Source organism: Engraulis encrasicolus, chromosome 3 (genome assembly GCF_034702125.1).
Source record: "Engraulis encrasicolus isolate BLACKSEA-1 chromosome 3, IST_EnEncr_1.0, whole genome shotgun sequence".
NCBI classification, from domain to species: Eukaryota; Metazoa; Chordata; class Actinopteri; order Clupeiformes; family Engraulidae; genus Engraulis; species Engraulis encrasicolus.
The window spans coordinates 38,284,363-38,305,578 of record NC_085859.1 but is presented as its reverse complement, the minus strand read 5'-3'; the positions used below and the strand labels follow the sequence as shown (position 1 = coordinate 38,305,578).

Sequence of the window (21,216 nt, the reverse complement as noted above, 5' to 3'; positions counted from 1 at the left end):
TGCTGTATATAATTTGGCCCTTGGAGAAAAACAATTGGAGACCACTGCTCTACACTCTCATCAGCAGTGTATGATGTGCATCATGAATGTGAATGGTTTCCATACACTTGTGTCTACAAGTAGGTGTTCTTTCTTCAGAGTGGCAGGCACTGTACTTTCGAGTGGAGATCCTGCTATGTGTTACATAAAAACATTGAAAGGCAGACATACTCGATATTTGCTGTGTGTGTGTGTGTGTGTGTGTGTGTGTGTGTGTGTGTGTGTGTGTGTGTGTGTGTGTGTGTGTGTGTGTGTGTGTGTGTGTGTGTGTGTGTGTGTGTGTGTGTGTGTGTGTGTGTGTGTGTGCGTGCGTGCGTGCGTGTGCGTGTGTGTGTGTGTGTGTGTGCGCGTGGTGAAACAGTGTAGGTATAAAGGGAAAACGTCTAATGGTTGTAAACAGGGTCGCTGACAGCTTTGGTCCGGAATGGGACAAATTCATCTGAAGGGCCACCTCAACCAATACATTCAATGTACTGAGGAGGACCCAAATGTGACCCCCCCCCCCTTTCCCTTGGGCCCGGAACAAGTGAACACATCCATGTGACTCTCTGATAAAGACGGAAGTTTCACCGTCAAAACATGTCAGGTAAAAGATAACTAACTTTTATATGTCATGTAGCGAAGGAGAGTAGAGCTGGGACTTGAACCCACACCTTCTGGAGTAGTAAAGTGGGGCTTTGACTGCTACACCACAGAGACTGGCTCTTTGGTGTAGCGGTTAGAGCCCAAGTTTACTACTCCAGAAGGTCTGGGTTCAAGTCCCAGCTCTACTCTCCTTCGCTAGAAGTGGGATGGCTACCGTGAGGCCATTGGGAGCGTACCTATTGTGTGTGAGCCGTAATTCCATGTGAGGGACCCCCAGGATTGGTGACCCCAGTAATGGGTGAAGCATTGATGATGGGGCACACTGGATGGTAGAAACATGATGGGCAGTTGCGTGAGGGACACCATGAGTGTGTGAAGCGCACAGGTGCACTTCCCGAAGGGGAAGGCAGTGTGATGGAGTGACCATCACTAGGGTTGTGGATGTGTTCTGACTAATATGCCAACAAGCCTGGCTCTTTGGTGTAGAGGTCAGGGCCTCGGTTTACTATCCCAGTAGGTCTGGGTTTGATTCCCAGCTGGGCGACTCTACTCCCCTTTGCTACATTTCACCCCAAATGGTTTATTTCAGAGCTGTCTATACAGCTCTGGTTTACTTTACCTTACCTAGGAAATAAGAAAAAAAAGGAAAGACCATTTGTGCTGTTTGGGTTGGGAAAATTTTCAGAATTTTTATTTCATTTAACATATAAATTTTTCAATGTTTTTTAAATTATTTACTCATCTGCTTTCCAAAACAAAAGAAATTCCATCAAATGGGAAAATAAAATATACAAAAATATAAAGAGAATCACGAAGTGCCGCATTGCCACATATACAACAGGAAAAGTATTTTACATGAACGAACAACTCCTCAAAATGTTTAAGAGAAAGGAACAGTAACTTCAAGAATTTTACCTAAATTGTCATGTCTTCCAACTTTCAAATACCCAAATACAAATACCCAACAACAGTGACTTAACATACATAGACCATCTTCACTTTCCAAAAACTTTCACTACAACCAGGGCTCTAAATTAACTTTTTTTTCACCAGCCAAAATAGTAAATGTTAATCTCACTAGCCAAACACACACTCACATATGGGTCAAAGTGGCTAGTAAGTTGGTCTTTTCTACCAGCCAAACAGAAATTTCACCAACATTTCGCCCATTTTGCTGGTGTTAATTTAGAGCCCCGACTACAACTAACCAGGGGGTCGTTTCTCGACAGTGCCTTTGCTAACGACTTTAGCCATTTTGTTCGTTCTTAAGACCAACGTTGTAACCAAGGTCTTGAGTTGGTCTTAAGTTGTTCTTAAGTTGTTCTTAAGTTGTTCTTAAGTTGGTCTTGCGTCTAAAGACCAACTTAAGACCAACTTAAGACCAACTTAAGACCAACTCAAGAGCAACTTACGACCAACTCAAGACCGACTTAAGACGGTTAGCAACGACAAGAATCGAGAAACGGACTCCTGGGGGTCGTTTCTCGACAGTGCCTTTGCTAACGACTTTAGCCATTTTGTTCGTTCTTAAGACCAACGTTGTAACCAAGGTCTTGAGTTGGTCTTAAGTTGTTCTTAAGTTGTTCTTAAGTTGTTCTTAAGTTGGTCTTGCGTCTAAAGACCAACTGAAGACCAACTTAAGACCAACTCAAGAGCAACTTACAACCAACTCAAGACCGACTTAAGACGGTTAGCAACGACAAGAATCGAGAAATGGAGTCCAGGACTCCGTTTCTCGATTCTTGTCGTTGCTAACCGTCTTAAGTCGGTCTTGAGTTGGTTGTAAGTTGCTCTTGAGTTGGTCTTAAGTTGGTCTTCAGTTGGTCTTTAGACGCAAGACCAACTTAAGAACAACTTAAGAACAACTTAAGAACAACTTAAGACCAACTCAAGACCTTGGTTACAACGTTGGTCTTAAGAACGAACAAAATGGCTAAAGTCGTTAGCAAAGGCACTGTCGAGAAACGACCCCCTGTCATCACATCACGTCTCAATTCTGCAAATGACTGTATTTTTCACTTGTACTCTTTCACGTGAATAGTCTACCCTTGCTTTCTTGCTAGGCTGGCCGATCTGTTTTTCAATAACACCTTCTGTTACTTACAACCAGACTCACTCCACAGCATTCACATACAGTATTTTCAGTCTTTCCCTTTCACCTTGCACTTCAGGGGAGGTTGGCTGTGTAGGGTGCACCGCTCGCTAAGAACGCCTCTCAAATCCTAAACTGAACTTCAGCCCAGGCCAAACAGTTGCCTCTTGATGTGCCCCTAACTTCTTGACAATGCAATCTTGTGTTAGAAGAGAACATCATTGCATGTTGAGAAATTTGCTGGAAGTTGCTGCATTGAGTCTGTAGACTGTGGTTGAACACAACATAACCAAAACCTCCCTAATTTCTCCAAAAGAAAAAAAAACAGATCAAGTACATTTTAGATCAGGTCCTGACTGAAGTTTTTTTTTTTAACAAACTCATCATTTGCCGTCTGCATCTTGTCCAACTTGTTTATTTTTAAGGGATTCTACCTGATAGTCAGTCTGCAGCGGTTAGGCTACAGCGTAGGTCTACTACACCCCAACACTACAGGAATGTAATGGAGTGCCTTCCTTAACAGCCTCCCCAGAATGCATCATTTCAGTCCAGCTATATCCAGACATGTACCATGTACATGTACCAAGTACCATGATCAGGGATGAGGGGGCATACATGCTCTCACACACCTGGACCACCATCCTAAGAGGACAACTCTAACAGCAGGAGGTGTGACCAACCTGTCATTATTGGCAGGGAGGTCACACCTCCACAACAACATCCGCTGTTTTTAAAGTACGTCACTCATCAACATCACAGTGACCCTCTGATGAAGACGGAGGTAACACCGTCGAAACATGTTAGGTAAAAGATAAATACTTTTACTTGTCTTAAGGCAAAAGACAACCCTAAGTGTTTAAGTATATCCAGACAGATCTAATGTGGCTGGCTGGTGCACAAAGTGCCTGCTTGGTTAGACTCAACACCAGCCACACACTCCTGCTGTCTTTCTCTCCCTAGTCCCCTAACTTGCCACACTTTCATAGTCTTTTCAATTCATCATGGGGTGTGTTTCTCGAAATCATAGTTCTTAGCCAGTTAGCAACTTAGGTAGTTGTCAATGGTAAATTGCATTGCAAACAACAAAGTAGCTAACATAGTTAGCAACTATGGTTTCGAGAAATGCACGCCAGAACACTCAACCCTGTCTTTTTCTACATACAGAAAGAACCATTTGCATATCAACCAGACATTGGTAAAACACACACATACACACATCTTTTAAACTTACATAAGGTTTTTTTCCATACGTAAATGAGGTAAGAAATCTGAATCGCAAAACTTTCAATATTAATCAAATTTAGCATTTTTATCATTCAACAACAATGTAAGACAGAACAACACCAAGAGAAGGAACTAAAACATATTGCAAGATGCCTCCCAACACAAATGGACAAAGGCAGCCACTTTTACCGTCCTGTAGAGAAGAAATAGCCTACTGTACACATTATTCTACACAAAGGAAAACGCTTATTTTTTGGCATATTACTGTATGCTTGGTACAATTTTTTGCCACTGTGGAAATAAAGGGCGGACGTGGGTAGTCCAGAGGAGCTTCTGTTAATGGTATGATCACGAGTACTACCTCATAATAACTCAACACAAACCAATGAACATATCCAAATGAAAGACTATATTACATCAAAACATATCATTTTGTCATTCCATGAAAAAACACGATTAGTAATGGGTGCATACAGGATGTCTATGTATACAAACCTAAAGGGTATTTCACTTTTTTTCACTCCATGCTCAAGTTTTCTGAGAAAAATATCAGCGCAGATATTTTTTCTCTGTTACCGGATCTGTTATTTTTAAAACAAACGTAATAACTGAGAGAGACTCGTTCCTATTGGCTGTTATATTTAGAAATATGACCCAATTTCTAATCTCACATCCTAAATCTGATAGCCAATAAGCTTCTAACTGATAATCTTACTTAGTAAGACTAGAGATTCAGGTGCATTATTTGCATGACGGGGTGTCATAACACTGACTAATAATCCAAACGGTCTACAACAACATATCTTGTGCATGTGAATACTAACACTTCCCAGAGCTTGCCAGCCAGTCTCTCTCTCTCTCTCTCTCTCTCTCTCTCTCTCTCTCTCTCTCTCATTGTCAATTCTTTGGTCCAACCTTTCAAGTGCTCACATTACAGGCCTGGTGTCCAGCTTGGAGACCAGCTAACCCAGCATGCAATAACAGATGGGAACATAACTGTAGTGCACACACACATGCACGCACGGACGCAGAGACAAACGCATACACACACACGCACACGCACACACACACACACACACACACACACACACACACACACACACACACACACACACACACACACACACACACACACACACACACACATGCACGCACGCACGCACACACACACACACACACACACACACACACACACACACACACACACACACACACACACACACACACACCAGAGAGTGCAATGAGGCAGCTAGACAGCTGTGGCTAACAGAGTTGCCATTCCGAGTGAGGAGAGTATTAAGTTGTGGGCGTATGCAAAATAAAGTCGGGTGCATTTGAGAATGTACTATTCTTTGCTTCACATAACATCTGTCTGCAGAATTCCAGGCAGCCATAGATATGTTGGCTGGGCCTGTGTTTGACATGGTGCCCTTGGGAGCGTTTCTGCATAGTCAAGGAGGTTTTTCTTTCTTTCTTTCTTTCTTTCTTTCTTTCTTTCTTTCTTTCTTTCTTTCTTTCTTTCTTACTTTCTGAGAAAGAGCTTTGAGGCAGTTATATATAAGACACGTAAATATGTTTAAAAAAAAAACCTACAAAGAAAAGAATAGCAACATTAACGTTAACGGTAACCCCTCTTGCCAGAAAAAACACAAAAAATATTCTTTCTTAAATTTAACCCACTGGATGCTGGTTTTCCTGCCCCTCTTATTTTCCCAAACACACTCTCTCTCTCTCACACACACACACACACACACACACACACACACACACACACACACACACACACACACACACACACACACACACACACACACACACACACACACACACGCAAACACCCACACACACAAACAAAGTTTCTTTTCATCTCATAAAATGTCCTCTGAAATCTCTTCTGTCCAAAAAAAATCACATCTTCACAAAAACAGAGAAACAAAAAGTCCAGCAACAGCAACCCTCCTCTTCACCTCTCATCTCTTCTCTCAAGAGTCCATGAGATGGGTCTGTGTGTGTCTGTCTGTAACTACATGTACAGTCATCCACACCCATCTCCCCAATCTCTCCACGAGGGTACACCCTTGTCTCCCTCCATCCTCCGCTCCAGTCCCCACCCCTCCTCAGAGGTCCTCCGTGTAGATGACACCCATCTCCCCAATCTCCCCACCAGGGTGCTCCGTTCCCCCTCCTCCTCTCCGCTCCCCTCCTCAGAGGTCCTCGGTGTAGATGATGCAGGGGCTGAGATCCTCGCTGGGGTCCAGGCGCACGGTGGAGGAGAACCAGCGGCGTCCCGCTCCCGAGGGCTGGTGGCTGAGCGTGGTGCGGTAGGTGCTGCGGGCGTGCTTGGGGTAGACGATGGCCGTGCTCTGGTAGCTCAGGGCGCGGTGCCGCGGCTGCAGGTACACCTCGCTCTTGTAGCGCCGCCAGGTGCAGTCGCGCGACGCCACCATCACCGTCTCGCTGAAGTCCACGGGCACCGGCACGGGAACGCAGTACAGCTGCTCGCGGTAGTGCCGGTCCGACGCGTACCTCACCGACGAGTGGAACCTGCCGAGCCAAGCGGAGGGAGGAAGGAGAAGAGCATACGTAAAGACAATGAAGATGAAGTTCGCTACAAAAAAATAAAGAGAAAAAAAGAACAGTATCCAGTGTGCGGTGTTTATGAACTTTTCATATTGATCACATTTTTTCCTGCCTTACACCTGCACCTGGACAGCTGAAGGGTTGTGCACAAGGACTTTCTTGAACACTGAAGATGGATTTGTCATTTTAAAAAAATGTGAAACATATTTTGGGGTCTTTTTAACTCTATTCATGACAGTACAGTGCAGATGGTGACAGGAACTAAGTTGGGAGAGAGAGACGGCAAAGGAACAGGGCCGGGAATCGAACCACATAGCAAACGAGTGCCCTCCCATGTGCGCCATGGTAGGACCAGATTGATCTCATTGGATTGAATGTCAATTTCTAGCATGGAAGTAAAATTTGCACTGCCATACTCTGAGAACAAAGTACATGAGAAAGCTAAAACTCAATTATTTAACTCAAGGAGAGGTGTACAATGAGCGCATTTCCAAAAATGGCACAGTATCACTTTAACCCATTGATGCTGGATGTTGCGTTGCGCAACATTGTCCCTGGCGCCTGGAGCTGCATGACGCAACATTCAGTGTCATGAGATTTGAGACAATTTTATGAAAAATCTTGGTATGTTAGAGACATTCTAATGCTAGATGAGGGTCTTAGCGTTTAAATGCAACTCATGGAATGTTTTCATGTGCTTCAGAGGCTGAGATATTTTGGTTTGTATAGGCTGAGGGCAACTTTTCTTAAAAAGTGCTTAGGCATTCAGCAGCCTTTTTTTGAAATTGCTTTAGGCATCACTGGGTTAAGTCATTACTTACTTAATCATTCTGATGCTAAGAGCACTGAAGTATTGAAAGAAGTATTGTTTCCAGTTTGGCTGCTTAAAGTAATTGACACTCTTTGGTTTATAGCATGAGGTTGGAAGAAACCATTTAGCCCATTGACCCAAATGATCTACAATTACACGGGGCAAATCTGTGTCTGCTCTTTCAGACAACAATGTGCTAATCAACTACACCAGGGCATAAAAGTAATGAGGAAAATAATTTGGCCAAACTCATGGAAAAGAAAATTGCAGAACATAACATTGCATGCAGTGATACACCTCTGCTGTCTGATCGAATTCTGTGGTCTTATAAAACAACAGCTAAGTCTAAGTTAACACAAGGTCGATCCATCAACCTCTGCACAAGAGGCACGTTCAGGCTGACAGAGAATCATGCCGGTGGCCGTTTCCGCACCTAATCTTGAACCGGCCGGTGTGTTCACACTGCAAGTCTGACAGTTTGGGTACTGTAAAGTTGGTTTGAAATGCGAATTGAACATTTTTCTCTCCGCAAAACGTGACGACAATGTGGATGTTCCTAAGTTCATTCGTGTTACACACAATCACGTGTGGAAAATTCAGAGCTCGGAATGAATGTGAGCACTTCAGTTATCAACGTAAATGGTGTGGGAAGGGACACCGGCACTATTCCGGTCAGCCTGAAAATAACTAACGGGTAGTGGAGAAAAGAAGCGGACGTTGGAGAAGAGAGGAGGGATGAAGAAACTGCACACACGACCAGTGGTGTAGTCTACTTTTTTATGGTGGGTATATTGTATATTTGAGCATTTTTTGAAGTGGGTATACTGTATATATTTGTGCTATTCAAAACAATGGATCAATCAATTTGAAGTGGGTATACTGAAATCCCTGAAATGTAGAAGTGGGTGGGTATACTCATATCTGCGTTCTACGTAGACTACACCACTGCTCACGAGCTTATATACTCATTTGTTTAACCTGCATTTCAGCCGTTATCCAGTTAGGAGTGAGGGAAGGGAAGGGGAGGGGTACTCACTTGACCTCCTGCTCAGGTTTGGGGTTGACCTCGATGCTCTCTCCGTAGACCACGGGCTGCATGCGCGTCTTGAGCTCTGTGCCCTGGGAGTTGAGCAGCAGGTAGGGAAGCTGTGGAGAGACATATGGAGAGCAGAGCACTTAGAGACCATTCACACTCACAGTGGGATGATGCTTTCACCTCTCTGCAAAGGGTTCTTGTTGGGTGGTTTGGCCCACTGGAATGTAACTCTTTTTCTACCTGCCCTCTGTTCTCTTCATTTTGTTCAACGTGTTATTTTTTTCACTCAGCTACAGTGACTGGAATTTTCAAATACAAAGCTTTTTGCATTTCGAAGTTAGAAAAAAAAAACCTGGGCCTATACTGGATGCCTACACTGGATGCCTACACTGGATGCCTACACTGGATGCGTGAAGTCAAATGGGCAGTGAACATTCAAAAAATACCCCATTCTTTTTAATGCAACTTGACTGAACATAACGTAGCGTTATGTTCGTTAACAAGACGCAATGCCCTGTAGCCCCAGCCTTAGAGCACCTTTGCCATCAGAGAGATGTTTCCCTAGAGAAGCAGGGCCGGATTAAGTCGACCTGGGGCCCCTAGGCTACAGATTGTTGTGCTCCTCCATCCTAAATTTCGCTAAAGAATGTAGGCCTACATAGACATATCAAGTTACGAGTTACAAATTACAAATTAAGCATAACATGTCTACCAACTGTACTCAACACGACAGATGAATTTTTCAATATTGCATCTTGTCACGATTCTGCACATCTTCACTTTTGGTCAATCAGAGGCCCCCTGGCATGTGGGGCCCCCTAGCCTAGGCTTCAGCCATATCTTGCCTACGCGTTAATCCGGCCCTGTAGAGAAATCTTCAGAGCTCAAGTAACACATTGAGTACATTCCAATATGCAGACTCCCATCCTCCACTTGTTCTTGTGGCCTCGCCCTGCCTCCTGGCCCCGCCTCCGTGGAGAAAACAAAGTTTCCCAGCTGTCAACCTAACCACAACAACTTTTGGGAGACTACTTTCCATTCACCATCCAGTTTGCAAATTAAAAAATGACTTAACAATTGAGCTTTTGCGAGATATTGAAATGCTGTTATCAGTGATATCATCACAACGTATTACTCCCTGGTACGAGGCCACAAGCATAAGTGGAGGACGCAAGTGTACATATTGAAATGCACAAATTCCCTTATTCCAGAGGAGCCATCTGGGTGATCTAAACTCCATTTGTATTGGAGGCTTTTCACACTGTCTGGCCCCTGCTGGGTGTTTTTAAGTGCTTACTTGTAGTAAGAATGTAAATCTTTTGAATGGTAATTTGGAAAATATCACCAGTTGTGGCGAGCAGAATGAGGGAAAACATAAATAGCGACATGATGACTCTACCACATTTAATAAAAAATAAAACCAGCGGCCATTTTCTCCATTGTTAAGCAGACTGACACCTTATTTTTCAGCACTTGTATTATTCATTTTGGCTCAGCATATTGCCAAGCATGTGTGACCCTACCTCCTTAAAACCTCAATATTCAAATATTTGAACATTAGCAGTATCTGCTTTCTTATCATCCGTAATGATACCAACAACAACACGCTCGAGAACTTTGGGGGAAAAAAAGGAAACGCTTCTGCTTTGGCCAAAGTCAACTTTGAAATACAAGGAGAGCTGCTTAAGTGAAACGGGCCAAGCCAAAGTGACTGGAAAACTGCCGTGAGAATGCAGCTATCCAAACAGTGTGCCTTTTAAAAAAAAAAGAAGAAAAAGAAACGTGGGGCTTGGAAGGCAGGCTGGTGAGAGATATGCAGACACAAACACAGATCCCTGGGAGATAGAAGAGAGAGAGGGGCCCTGAGTGATGAGTGCCTATAGAGGAAGGAAGCATGGAGGAGGCTCGAAAGGAAGTCCTACTGCTGCTACAGTACCGTACGTCCCAGCTGCTTACTGAGCTGGCAGGCCGGGACCCTTTTGGTTGTGCAAAAAAACCTCTCAAAGCTAACGCCTGGTGTCTACATGTGTGTTTATGTGTGTGTGTGTGTGTGTGTGTGTGTGTGTGTGTGTGTGTGTGTGTGTGTGTGTGTGTGTGTGTGTGTGTGTGTGTGTGCGTGTGCGTGTGCCTATGCCCTTTTGGTTCTCAAAGCTAATGCCTGGTGTCTATGTGTGTGTGTGTGTGTGTGTGTGTGTGTGTGTGTGTGTGTGTGTGTGTGTGTGTGTGTGTGTGTGTGTGTGTGTGTGTGTGTGTGTGTGTTCTTGCTCGCGTGTTTGTGTGTGCACATACACATGTGTTTGTCTGTGTGTAGGCAGCAACTGCCTGTCAGACCAGAGTGTGTGTGTGTGTGTGTGTGTGAATATCCTCATGTTATCCGTCTGTTTTGTCTATCTGTCGTTCGGTATGTCTGTCTTTCTGTTTGTCTCTCTGTCTGTCTGTATGTGAGTAGCTGCTCCAGTCTGTTTGGGTGTCTGTCTTTATGGCTGTCGGTCGGGTGTGGGTGTCCATGTGTGTGTCTGCCTATTTCTGTGTGTGTGTGTGTGTGTCTGTGTGTTTGTGTGTGTGCGGCTCATGTCTGTGCATTTTCGAGAGTCCACCTGGTCCTGCCATTATAGCTCATACCAAAACCAGCCTGTGAGACCACGTGCACGTTCACCACATGCGCACACGACACACACACACACACACACACACACACACACACACACACACACACACACACACACACATGCACACACACACACACACACACACACACACACGCACACACACACACACACACACACACACGATACACACACAAACACACGCACACGCACTCACACAAATACTGAGACTTCAGGTGTCTTCTTCAATACACCAAAGTGTCTCAATTCACAGTAACACACAGTTCCGTCACTGCTCATGCTCACACAATAGCACCACAGTCTCCCCTCCCCATTATTCATCCAGCTGACACTAGTCCTATTACAAGTGTGTTGACAGCCATATTTACATGGACAAGTTTTTTTTTCCCATTTCCCCTATTTTATTCTCTTTCATTCCCTTGTTTTTTTTCTCATGCTCCTGAGTAGGCTAGTCTTCCCCTTGCTTACCTCTCTCTCCTCGTCTTCTTCTCTCCTGGAGTCTCTAGTTTCTTGTTTCTTGTTTTGGCTGAGCCGCATGGTATTGGTATGCACTGCCGGCATCCTGTCATGTCGATATGACCTACCTATCGGGCTGAGCTCCAAACAGATCCTGGGTCACGAATGTGTTTTCTACTTAACCAGGGGTGGGGAAACCTATGTCTCGAGGACCGTTTACGGTTATAAGTTATAAGTTATAAGTTATATAAGTTGAGTTATTATAAGGTATTAAGTTATATTCAGGGGACCAAGAGAAGGTGGGGCCTGTTTTAAAGCTGGCTGCCTTCAATATAGGCCTAAAGTGCAGGGGGAAATCCTGGTTTGTGTTCATAGTGCGGCCCTCGGAGGACTTTGTCGGCCCTTGGAGGAATTTGAAGTGATTCCCCATCCCTGCCCTACGCAAATGTAAATCTAACTAACTAACCAGTCCTACATACGGTAGCATTTGCACTTATCATTCTGTATCACCCCTTAAGACACGGCATTATAAATTAGCTGTTACCAGAATGGCAATGACCAAGTCGTAATGTATTACTAAAGGCCCCGTGTACTGTCATAGTAGTGTAGTACAATAGTAGTTAACTTTCGATGTCTATTACAGCGTATTCCCTATGCACTTTGCATCTAGAAGTGTTGTATGCTGTGATTGTCCTTGGTTGTAAGTCGCTTTGTATTGGAGCCCTGAGGAAAGACAGTAGACCGAAAGCTTGGCCTATTATTAAAAAGAACACAAAGGGGATTTAAGTGTGCAGACATTTTTCTTTCAATTTTACACAGTTTTTGTTTATGTTTGGCACCTTTTTATCGAGAGTGCGGTGTGATCCGTTTAAACATATAAAAGCATCTGCCAAACGTAATGTGGTGTGATGTAATGTAATGTAATTAGGATTAGATTTGGGAAGGATGTCGGTAGCTGTAAATCAGCTTTAGGTGGCACAGGTCGACAGGAAAGGCTTGACTATCGAAGAAGTTAATGGGTAGACGAACTATAAATGAAGTGCTAAATATAAGTGCTGAAATAAATACAAGTTAGGGTTAGGTTTGGGGGTTGGGGGGCGCTATACTAGAAGGCCACCATGGTTTCCCCCATTCGCTTTTTAAGGCGGCCACCTTGACAACAAAATTGACTACGTGCCTGAAGAAGTAAAGATTTTGTGTTGTGAATGTATGAGTTCTGAAGTTGTTTCACCGAATAATGTATCGTTTTAAGGGTTTTTCATGTCATAGCTCATATGAAACTGTACAACGTAGCGTTTCCAATGACGATAGTCAAATGTGTCTGATAATGCAAATTTACATACCATCATCACCATCACCACCACCTTGACAAAATGAAAATTCTGCGGGAAACACCGGCTACTGGTTGCTTATTGGGACAAAGCAAGCACATCTCGACAGAACATCGGTCTGGGAGAGGAGAGGAGAGAAGAGGAGACCCACTCGATGAGGACACCTGGTTCTCGCATCCGAGCTAAGGCGCTTGTGTGTCGAGTGTTTATTTATCGTGTCTGTCCCGTGGAAGAGCCTCGAAGTAGCAGCATTTGGCGGGACGCCTCCAACGCTCACCCATAACTCTCTTTAATGGCGACGTGCCACAGGTACAAGGATGGAGAGAGAGAGAGAGAGAGAGAGAGAGAGAGAGAGAGAGAGAGAGAGAGAGAGAGAGAGAGAGAGACTGAGAAGCTGAGTGTAAGAGAGCAGAAGAAGAGAGAATAGAAGAGAGACAGAGAGATAGAAGCAGAAAGCGAGAGCAAGAGTAAGAGAACAGAGAGAGCGTGTGAGAAAGAGAGAGAGAGAGAGAGAGAGAGAGAGAGAGAGAGAGAGAGAGAGAGAGAGAGAGAGAGAGAGAGAGAGAGAGAGCGAGAGAGAGAAACGCTGAGAAACTGTGTGCAAGAGAATAGAAGAGAGATAGAGAGATAGAAACAGAGAGTGAGCAAAGAGAGCATAGATAGCGTATAAGAAACGCAGAGGCAGAGAAAAGAGACGGAGAGATGGAGAGGGAGAAACAGAAATAGAAAAAAAGACAAAGAGAGAGAAAGAAGGAAACAAGACTTTTTTTTAAAGTGGAACCAAAATAGGTCCCTATCCCTCCATCTGAGGTTCGCGTTGGCCCCATCTACATGCATGGGGGGTCAGACTCAGTTCAACCCAGGACTTGGAAGAGCACACACACACACACACACACACACACACACACACACACACACACACACACACACACACACACACACACACACACACACACACACACACACACACACACACACACACACAGACACACACACACACACACACACACACACACACAAGAGGCAAGCGGAATGAGACTAGCATGGAACTAAGTGGGGGTGGAGGGAGGGAGGTAAAATGAGGTGAGGTGTGTGTGTGTGTGTGTGTGTGTGTGTGTGTGTGTGTGTGTGTGTGTGTGTGTGTGTGTGTGTGTGTGTGTGTGTGTGTGTGTGTGTGTGTGTGTGTGTGTGTGTGTGCTTGTTTTACCATTATTGTGAGAACCACAACCTGACATTTCACCTTTATGGGTGACAGATTAGTGTTAGGGATCGTTTTGGTCAGGGCACAGTTTAGCATTCACTAATTTTGAATTCTAGTAATATGCATTGGAGTCAATGGAAGGTCCTCACGAACATAGTAATGCAATTATGTGTGAGTGTGTGTTTGTATGTGCAGGTGTGAGAGAGAGGGAGATAGAGCGTTAGAGAGAGAGAGAGAGACTTTGTGTGTGTGAGAGCACTTTTGTGCCTGTACATGTGTGCCTGTGCATGCGTGCATGTGCGTGTCTGTGCTTGTGTGCGTGCGTGCATGAAAGGATATTCTTAGTTAGAGTTCTAGTGTTGATTAAAGGGCTACTCCTGCCTTAAGTCCTCACAGGGACCGCTAAAGACCCTCACGACGCTAAAGGTTCTCAGAACGCTAAAGGTTTTCACAGCGCTTCAGCTCCTGATTTAGGAGAGCAACTTGTCTGGTCATAGCCTTTCTCATCTCTCCTATCGTAAAACATACATTTTTGACATGTTATGCATCCATGCACGGTGTTTACATGTAATAGGACTATTCCATTAAGTCCTCACAGCATGGCCGGCCCGAGCCTTTATGGGGCCCTAAGCAAAATTTAATCCGCCCCCCCATACCACCATCTACTCAGCATGGTGGCATGGGGGCCCTAAGCCATTGGATAGTTGGCTTATGCCTCAGGCCAGCCCTGCCTCACAGGGTCCGCTGCTTATGGTCCTAAGCGCTAGAGATGTAAGGATATAAGGAGTGCAACATGTCTGGTCACAGCCCTACTCCTATATCTTTTGACATAAATTATAACTTCTAGACATGGTACATGTTATGCGTTCTTTACGCCCGCCTGGTGTGTTTAAAAAGGGGGTGCTGTTGGCTTTGCAACATTTCAGTCTGTGGAGCGGCACGGCTCTAAGAGGGAGTAGCTGGGTTGGAGCAATGTGTAACAGGTGCAAATGACTGTGTGTGTGTGTGTGCGTGTGCGTGTGTGTGTGTGTGTGTGTGTGTGTGTGTGTGTGTGTGTGTGTGTGTGTGTGTGTGTGTGTGTGTGTGTGTGTGTGTGTGTGTGTGTGTGTGTGTGTGTGTGTGTCTGTGTGTGAGTGTGTGTGGACAGCTAGTGTGAGTACGCCCAGGTCATGGTAGCTAGCTAAAGTATACACAGACAGACAGACAACCCATGCAGGCTTGAATGTTGCTCCACTGGGCAAGAGATGGTTACAAACACACACACACACACACACACACACACACACACACACACACACACACACACACACACACACACACACACACACACACACACACGCACACACACACACACACACACACACACACACACACACACGCACACACACCGTATATATATTCCATGTGGAAGCAGCTAAGGAATGCCAGCAATTCAGTGACTCTGCTGTTGCTGGATACAGCTGTTGCTTCCAGGCAGAGCAGAGCCCCACTGGGTAGAGCAGAGTAGAGCGGAGCGTACAGTACCAGACTGCCTTGATCCCATCTGTATACATGGGTTCTACATTTTTGTTTTCCCCTGACTGCGCGAAACTGAATGTGCACAACTCAACCTCTGATTGTTGGAAACCGCTGTCTGTCAAAAAATTAGCTCACGTGGTTGGTTGGCTGCCGGAGTCTTGCCCCTCCTCACAATATCGTGTTTACAAACACGGTGAACCTGAATATATCTGCTGCTGCTGCCAAGCAAGGGGAGAGACATGCAAGGCAAGTACAGCCGTATGTGTGCAGCCGTGGCCTCATGGTTAGGGAGGTGGTCTTGAGATCAGAGGGTTGCGGGTTTGAATCCCGCCCTCAACACTCCCTACACACACATCCACAGCTGAAGTGCCCTTGAGCAGAGAAACTGGAATCTGTACGAGAACGGTCACAAGCTGGTGGCCAGGAGTGGCACTGCAGCTATGTTCTCGCAGCCAAGTAAATAATGAATGGGTCCCAATGGGGCTGTATGCTTCTTATAATTGTATCTGCCCGTGTAATTTTTTCCCCTGGAAATAATGAAGTCGCATAAGAGTAAGTGAAAGCATTTGCAGACAGGTTTGCATCTTGTCAAGTGTTAGAGTCGTGACAATTACCCTTATTTAAACTATAGCAATGACATAACACGTGACAATCGACTCTACAACACTTTGCCGTGACAGCCACCAAAGCCAATTGGAATGTCGGAATTCTCTTACTTTTTACTCACTTTTATCACTCGTGTCACTCTTAACAGTCCAGTAACGCTTTGTAACTTTCGTCTCTCCTAGTGTTGTAATTCCATCCACAACAGTACTTCTACTTCTACTCTAGACGTCTCTGGGGACACACTACACGTTCACACATAGTATAGTAGAGCTACTTTATTCATCCCAGTGGAAATTGTGGTCTAAAATGGCCGATGTTGCATGAGGTTCTCCAAAAAATCGTGGTGAAAGTAACGATGCTTTCGACATTTTTGTTGTGGTGTAGGTTAAAGATGTGATAAGTTGCAATACCCTTTTAACTGAAAAATATTTTTGTAATTATTTTTTGAATATTGACTTATTACTACAAATAATAATAATGGAGTATATAAATATAAAAATATAAAAGTATAAAAATAATAGAGGCAAAAAATGAGTGAAAGTGGTGATAATGGACTGGGGCAACTCTGCAGTCAAGCTCAATGGTAGGGCACTCGTCCTACACGGCCGACCTGGGTTTGATTCCGGCCTGGGTCCTTGGCTGAGCCTTCCCTGTATCTCCCTCCCAAACATTTCCTATCTGTCTCTCAAACTGTGCTGTCACAAAAAGACCAACAAAAAAACAACAACTCGGCAGTCTATCAGGAGGAGAGAGAGCGAGTGAGCACGTGTGCAGACGAAAATATTGCCTTTCATTCTGTCTGTCTGTCTGTCTCCATGGCACCAGTGGGGTGGGTGTGACTGGGAACATGGGCATGTGAGCAACTCAGGACTTGGTTAGTGTGTGTGTGTGTGTGTGTGACTGTGTGTGTGTGTGTGTGTGTGTGTGTGTGTGTGTGTGTGTGTGTGTGTGTGTGTGTGTGTGTGTGTGTGTGTGTGTGTGTGTGTGTGTGTGTGACTGTGTGTGTGTGTGTGTGTGTGTGTGTGTGTGTGTGTGTGTGTGTGTGTGTCTGTGTGTGTGTCTGTGCGCGTATGTGCGACGCAATTCAGGGCTTGGTGGGTGTGTGTGTGTGTGTGTGCGTGCGTGTGTGCGTGCCTGCGTGCGTGCGTGAGTGCGTGAGTGCGTGCCACTCTAGGCCAAGGGCATGGCCAACTGCTTGGATGGCTGCAGACACATGCGACTGCACTATAATAACAAACCCGCAGGCCAGGCGCACTGTATGCAGTGCAGTTTGACGCTGTGCTACTTTCTACCACAGAGAGCAGAGGGCACACACAAGTGGAACTGCATGAGCCACTCAAACGTCTCAACTCTGTCTTTGATCACAAAGTGTGCATGACAGCATGATGGAAATATAGGACGCATGTCAGTTACTTACGGTGCATGTGGACGTTTCAAAGTGGAAGTTTATGTCTTTCTGATACAGTCTCTGATGATGTACTGTACTGTATGTCACTCCATCAATCAGGAGATGACTATCAGACCACGACAAGTTCCACTGAACGTCTTAAATGAAAAAGTGTGTCAAAAATCTGATATATACTGTATGTCACTATCAACAGATGACGAGGGACAGAGCAGCTATTTTGTGTGTGCGCACGTGTCTGCGTGCGTCCATGCGCATGTGCGCAAACAGTACAATCATACATTCAGCTGCTGTAAAATAATGGCTATGTGCTTTAAATGTACAGCTGGAAATATGAGTAAAACCCAGTCTCCTCTCTCTCTCTGCCTCTCTCTCTCTCTCTCTTCTGTGTGTGTGTGAGTGTGTGTGTGTGTGTGTGTGTGTGTGTGTGTGTGTGTGTGTGTGTGTGTGTGTGTGTGTGTGTGTGTGTGTGTGTGTGTGTGTGTGTGTGTTGCTCACTGCTGCTGTGCTCTGGGAGACTTCTTCACAGTCCACAGTAATAATTTAGCCAGACTAAGTACTACTGGCACAGAATATGAGGACCTTTGAAAAGGCCAACAGGCAGAGAGAGAGAGAGAGAGAGAGAGAGAGAGAGAGAGAGAGAGAGAGAGAGAGAGAGAGAGAGAGAGAGAGAGAGAGAGAGAGAGAGTTCATTTCTCTTTCATTGCAAGAGGTTGGGTGTCCTCCTCAACAAAAGTCCCTGGTATGTGTGCGTGTGTGCCCATATGTCTGTGTGTGCGAGGCGTGCATGCATTTGTGTGTTTGTGAATTCTTTACTAAGCCCTCTGACTTTGAAAGATATTGCAAGTCGTGCAACAGCCTAATAAATCATATTGGCCAGAAAAGCATGGCTGCGTGTTAGTTGTAGTGGCACTGGGTGTGGGCTTGCAAGGGGCATTGGATAGGGTGTGTTTTTGTTAGTGGCATTTGGTGTGTGTTTTGTGCAAGTGTACTGTATGTACCTGGGCTGGGTGAACAGACGACCCAAGCTACAACCTGGTAACTCTCGCTTGGACTTCCACATACATACAACAATCCCTTCTTTTAAACTTCTGTTGCCCTTTTAGAATCTCTCATTTCTTGTCTGTTTCTTTCTTTCTTTCTCTCTTTTGCTCTGCCTCTCCCTCTCTCATATCTTCTACTTTCTCTCACATAACGACTCTGTCTCTGTCTCTATCACTAACACTATTTCTCTTTCTCTCCCTCTCTCTCTCTCTCTCCAGTTCTGTGTTTACTGAGTCTGTTCTGTAATGCCAGTTCTAAGCTCCTGTGTGGGAGCGACACATGCCTGCAGTCCCACGCAGCCAAAAACACACTCAGCACTCGCACCAGCCCTGACAAGCTTCCTCATACGATATCCAACACACATACACACACACACACACACACACACACACACACACACACACACACACACACACACACACATACACACACACACACACACACACACACACACACACACACAAACACACACACACACACACACACACACACACACACACACACACACACACACACACACACACACACACACTGAGAAGCTAACTCATACATGACATCCAACAGTCACACCCCAAACCCCACAACCCCTAGCTGTGAAAACCAGGCATGAGAGGATCCTTGGGTGAAAGAATCTGCTCCCAAAAAAGTTTGAGAGTCTGTGTACTGTAGAGTCCTGACTTCTCCAGACAGAGCCTGTTCTGCTGGGTTGCAGTGGGGGATGTGTCTGTGGCTATTATATACCAAAAAAGTTTGAGAGTCTAGAGCAGTGATTCTCAAAGTGTGGTCCGGGGACCACTAGTGGTCCGTGACAGAGCTCAGGTGGTCCGCGAGGGGATTTCTACTTTTCCAAGACAAGCTAGCAGTAGACAATATTTGTAAGATAATTACAAAGCTAACCATAGCTGAAGTCTCATTTCACCACAATACGTCAGGCTTGTAAATGTGAATAAGAAGTGATATGCATCGAATTTAGCACCCGTCAACTGTCAATTCAGTTTACAGGTGGTCCCTGAACATTTTTGGGCTGACAAAGTGGTCCTCGATCTGAAAACGTTTGAGAAACACTGGTCTAGAGTCTAGAATCTTCTCCAGACAGAGTCTGTTGTGCTGGGTTGCGGTGGGGGGTGTCTGTCTGTGGCTATTCTATCTTGCCCACTAGGGTTCATTAGTTGGCAGAGGTCATATCTGTCTTATGCAACTGCATGGCAATGGCCTCCGCGAGCCCCCAGAATAGAGTGTGGAGATTGTTCTTAGATGGCGTACGAAAACAACACCGAAATAGAACCGGTGTGCAGGGCAGAGTTAGCGAGCGAGCGAAGCAGAGCAAGAGCTTTGTGCAAGCTCACGCACGTCTGACTAGCACACACACACATGCACACACACACACACACACACACACACACACACACACACACACACACACACACACACACACACACACACACACACACACACACACAAACATGATAGTAGACTGCACTACAGTATGCAAAGTGACAGGGTTTAGTCAACCTGTCATTGTGGCGGTGCTGCGTTTCCCGTAAGCGACAGGATAACTGTATATTTTGACAGCAGCTTTTGGCCCAAACTTGCACATTGGCCTGTGACCACCACCATAAGACAGCCAGTGCACAATGGCAGCGCCTAGGATTGTTTGACAGTGTTGTAAAGTATATAGGGCCGTATTACGAACCAAAACTGTGGCCTGAGATCTTTTTCATTGTTTTCTTATTCCCCTATTCTTTTTGCCACCTGCCTCGTACTGGAGATATTGAGAATGGGCTAGGCCCGAAACGTTTGTCTCTATAGCAGCTTATGTCCTAGAGTTTTGTCATTTTGCCTACTTCAATATACATTGTATTTGCATCAGCCATTGTGTGCACCTCATATCTTTTAACTTCTTAGTACTTTATTAACCCTTATGTGCATGTATACCCTTCTACTAGCCAGGGATCTGAAAAACAGCTAGGGAGCCAATCAGAGAGGGGGGAAGGCAATGATGCACACTACTGTAGTACTGTACTTGACAAATGGAAGCTTGCAGTTTGTTTGAATAGATACACCTGACACAATTGGCTATAAGCTACGTGCATGCCTACTGATACATTTGTAACGCCCAATTATAACGGTCATGGACAATCATAAACCACATCTTTCCTACCAGAAATTACATCCAGTACGTTGGTAGCTTGCAGGCTATCTCACTTTTGAGGGCCAAACCTGGCAACCAGGCAACCAGAGTATATCCACAATACATTCTGCAGAGCTAGTTCAACACTCGAGAGAGTGAAATGCAACACTCTACATGGTCCTTCTGTCTGAGTGTGGAATTAACACTTAATGTAGAAACAAAACATTACTGTGTGGTATGTGGTGTACCTTCTAACCCTATCTTATTCCACTGTTGTGGGTGGCTTTGACATGTCCATCAGCACGTCTTTTGAAGGCTCTCTCTCTCTTCTGAAAATAAAAACGCCGTCTGAGCTCAGTTGAGGCCTGTTGGGGGTGTTGAAAGCCCCAGGGGACACCCAGACTGCCACCCTGCCTGCTCCCTCTCTCTGCCCTCTCTGGCACTCCCACAACGCATTGTGGAGCACATCATTCTGTCAGTCATGGACACTATACTCAACTGTAGCCAAGTGGGGTTACCGGGAGCGTACC

The 21,216-nt window shown here is 45.1% G+C and overlaps 1 protein-coding gene across 1 annotated transcript in view; it reads right to left on the bottom strand.

Annotated features, from left to right (window-relative positions):
• Positions 1 to 5,206: 5,206 nt before the first annotated feature.
• The window catches only part of rflna (refilin A), a 24,313-nt gene continuing 8,303 nt past the window's right edge, over positions 5,207 to 21,216 (bottom strand). The window contains exons 3-4 of the mRNA XM_063195354.1: positions 8,368 to 8,477; positions 5,207 to 6,484 (exon numbers count right to left, since the gene is read on the bottom strand). Coding sequence (XP_063051424.1) covers positions 6,145 to 6,484; positions 8,368 to 8,477 — 450 coding nt within the window. The 3' untranslated portion in view covers positions 5,207 to 6,144. The remainder of the gene's footprint in view (positions 6,485 to 8,367; positions 8,478 to 21,216) is intronic.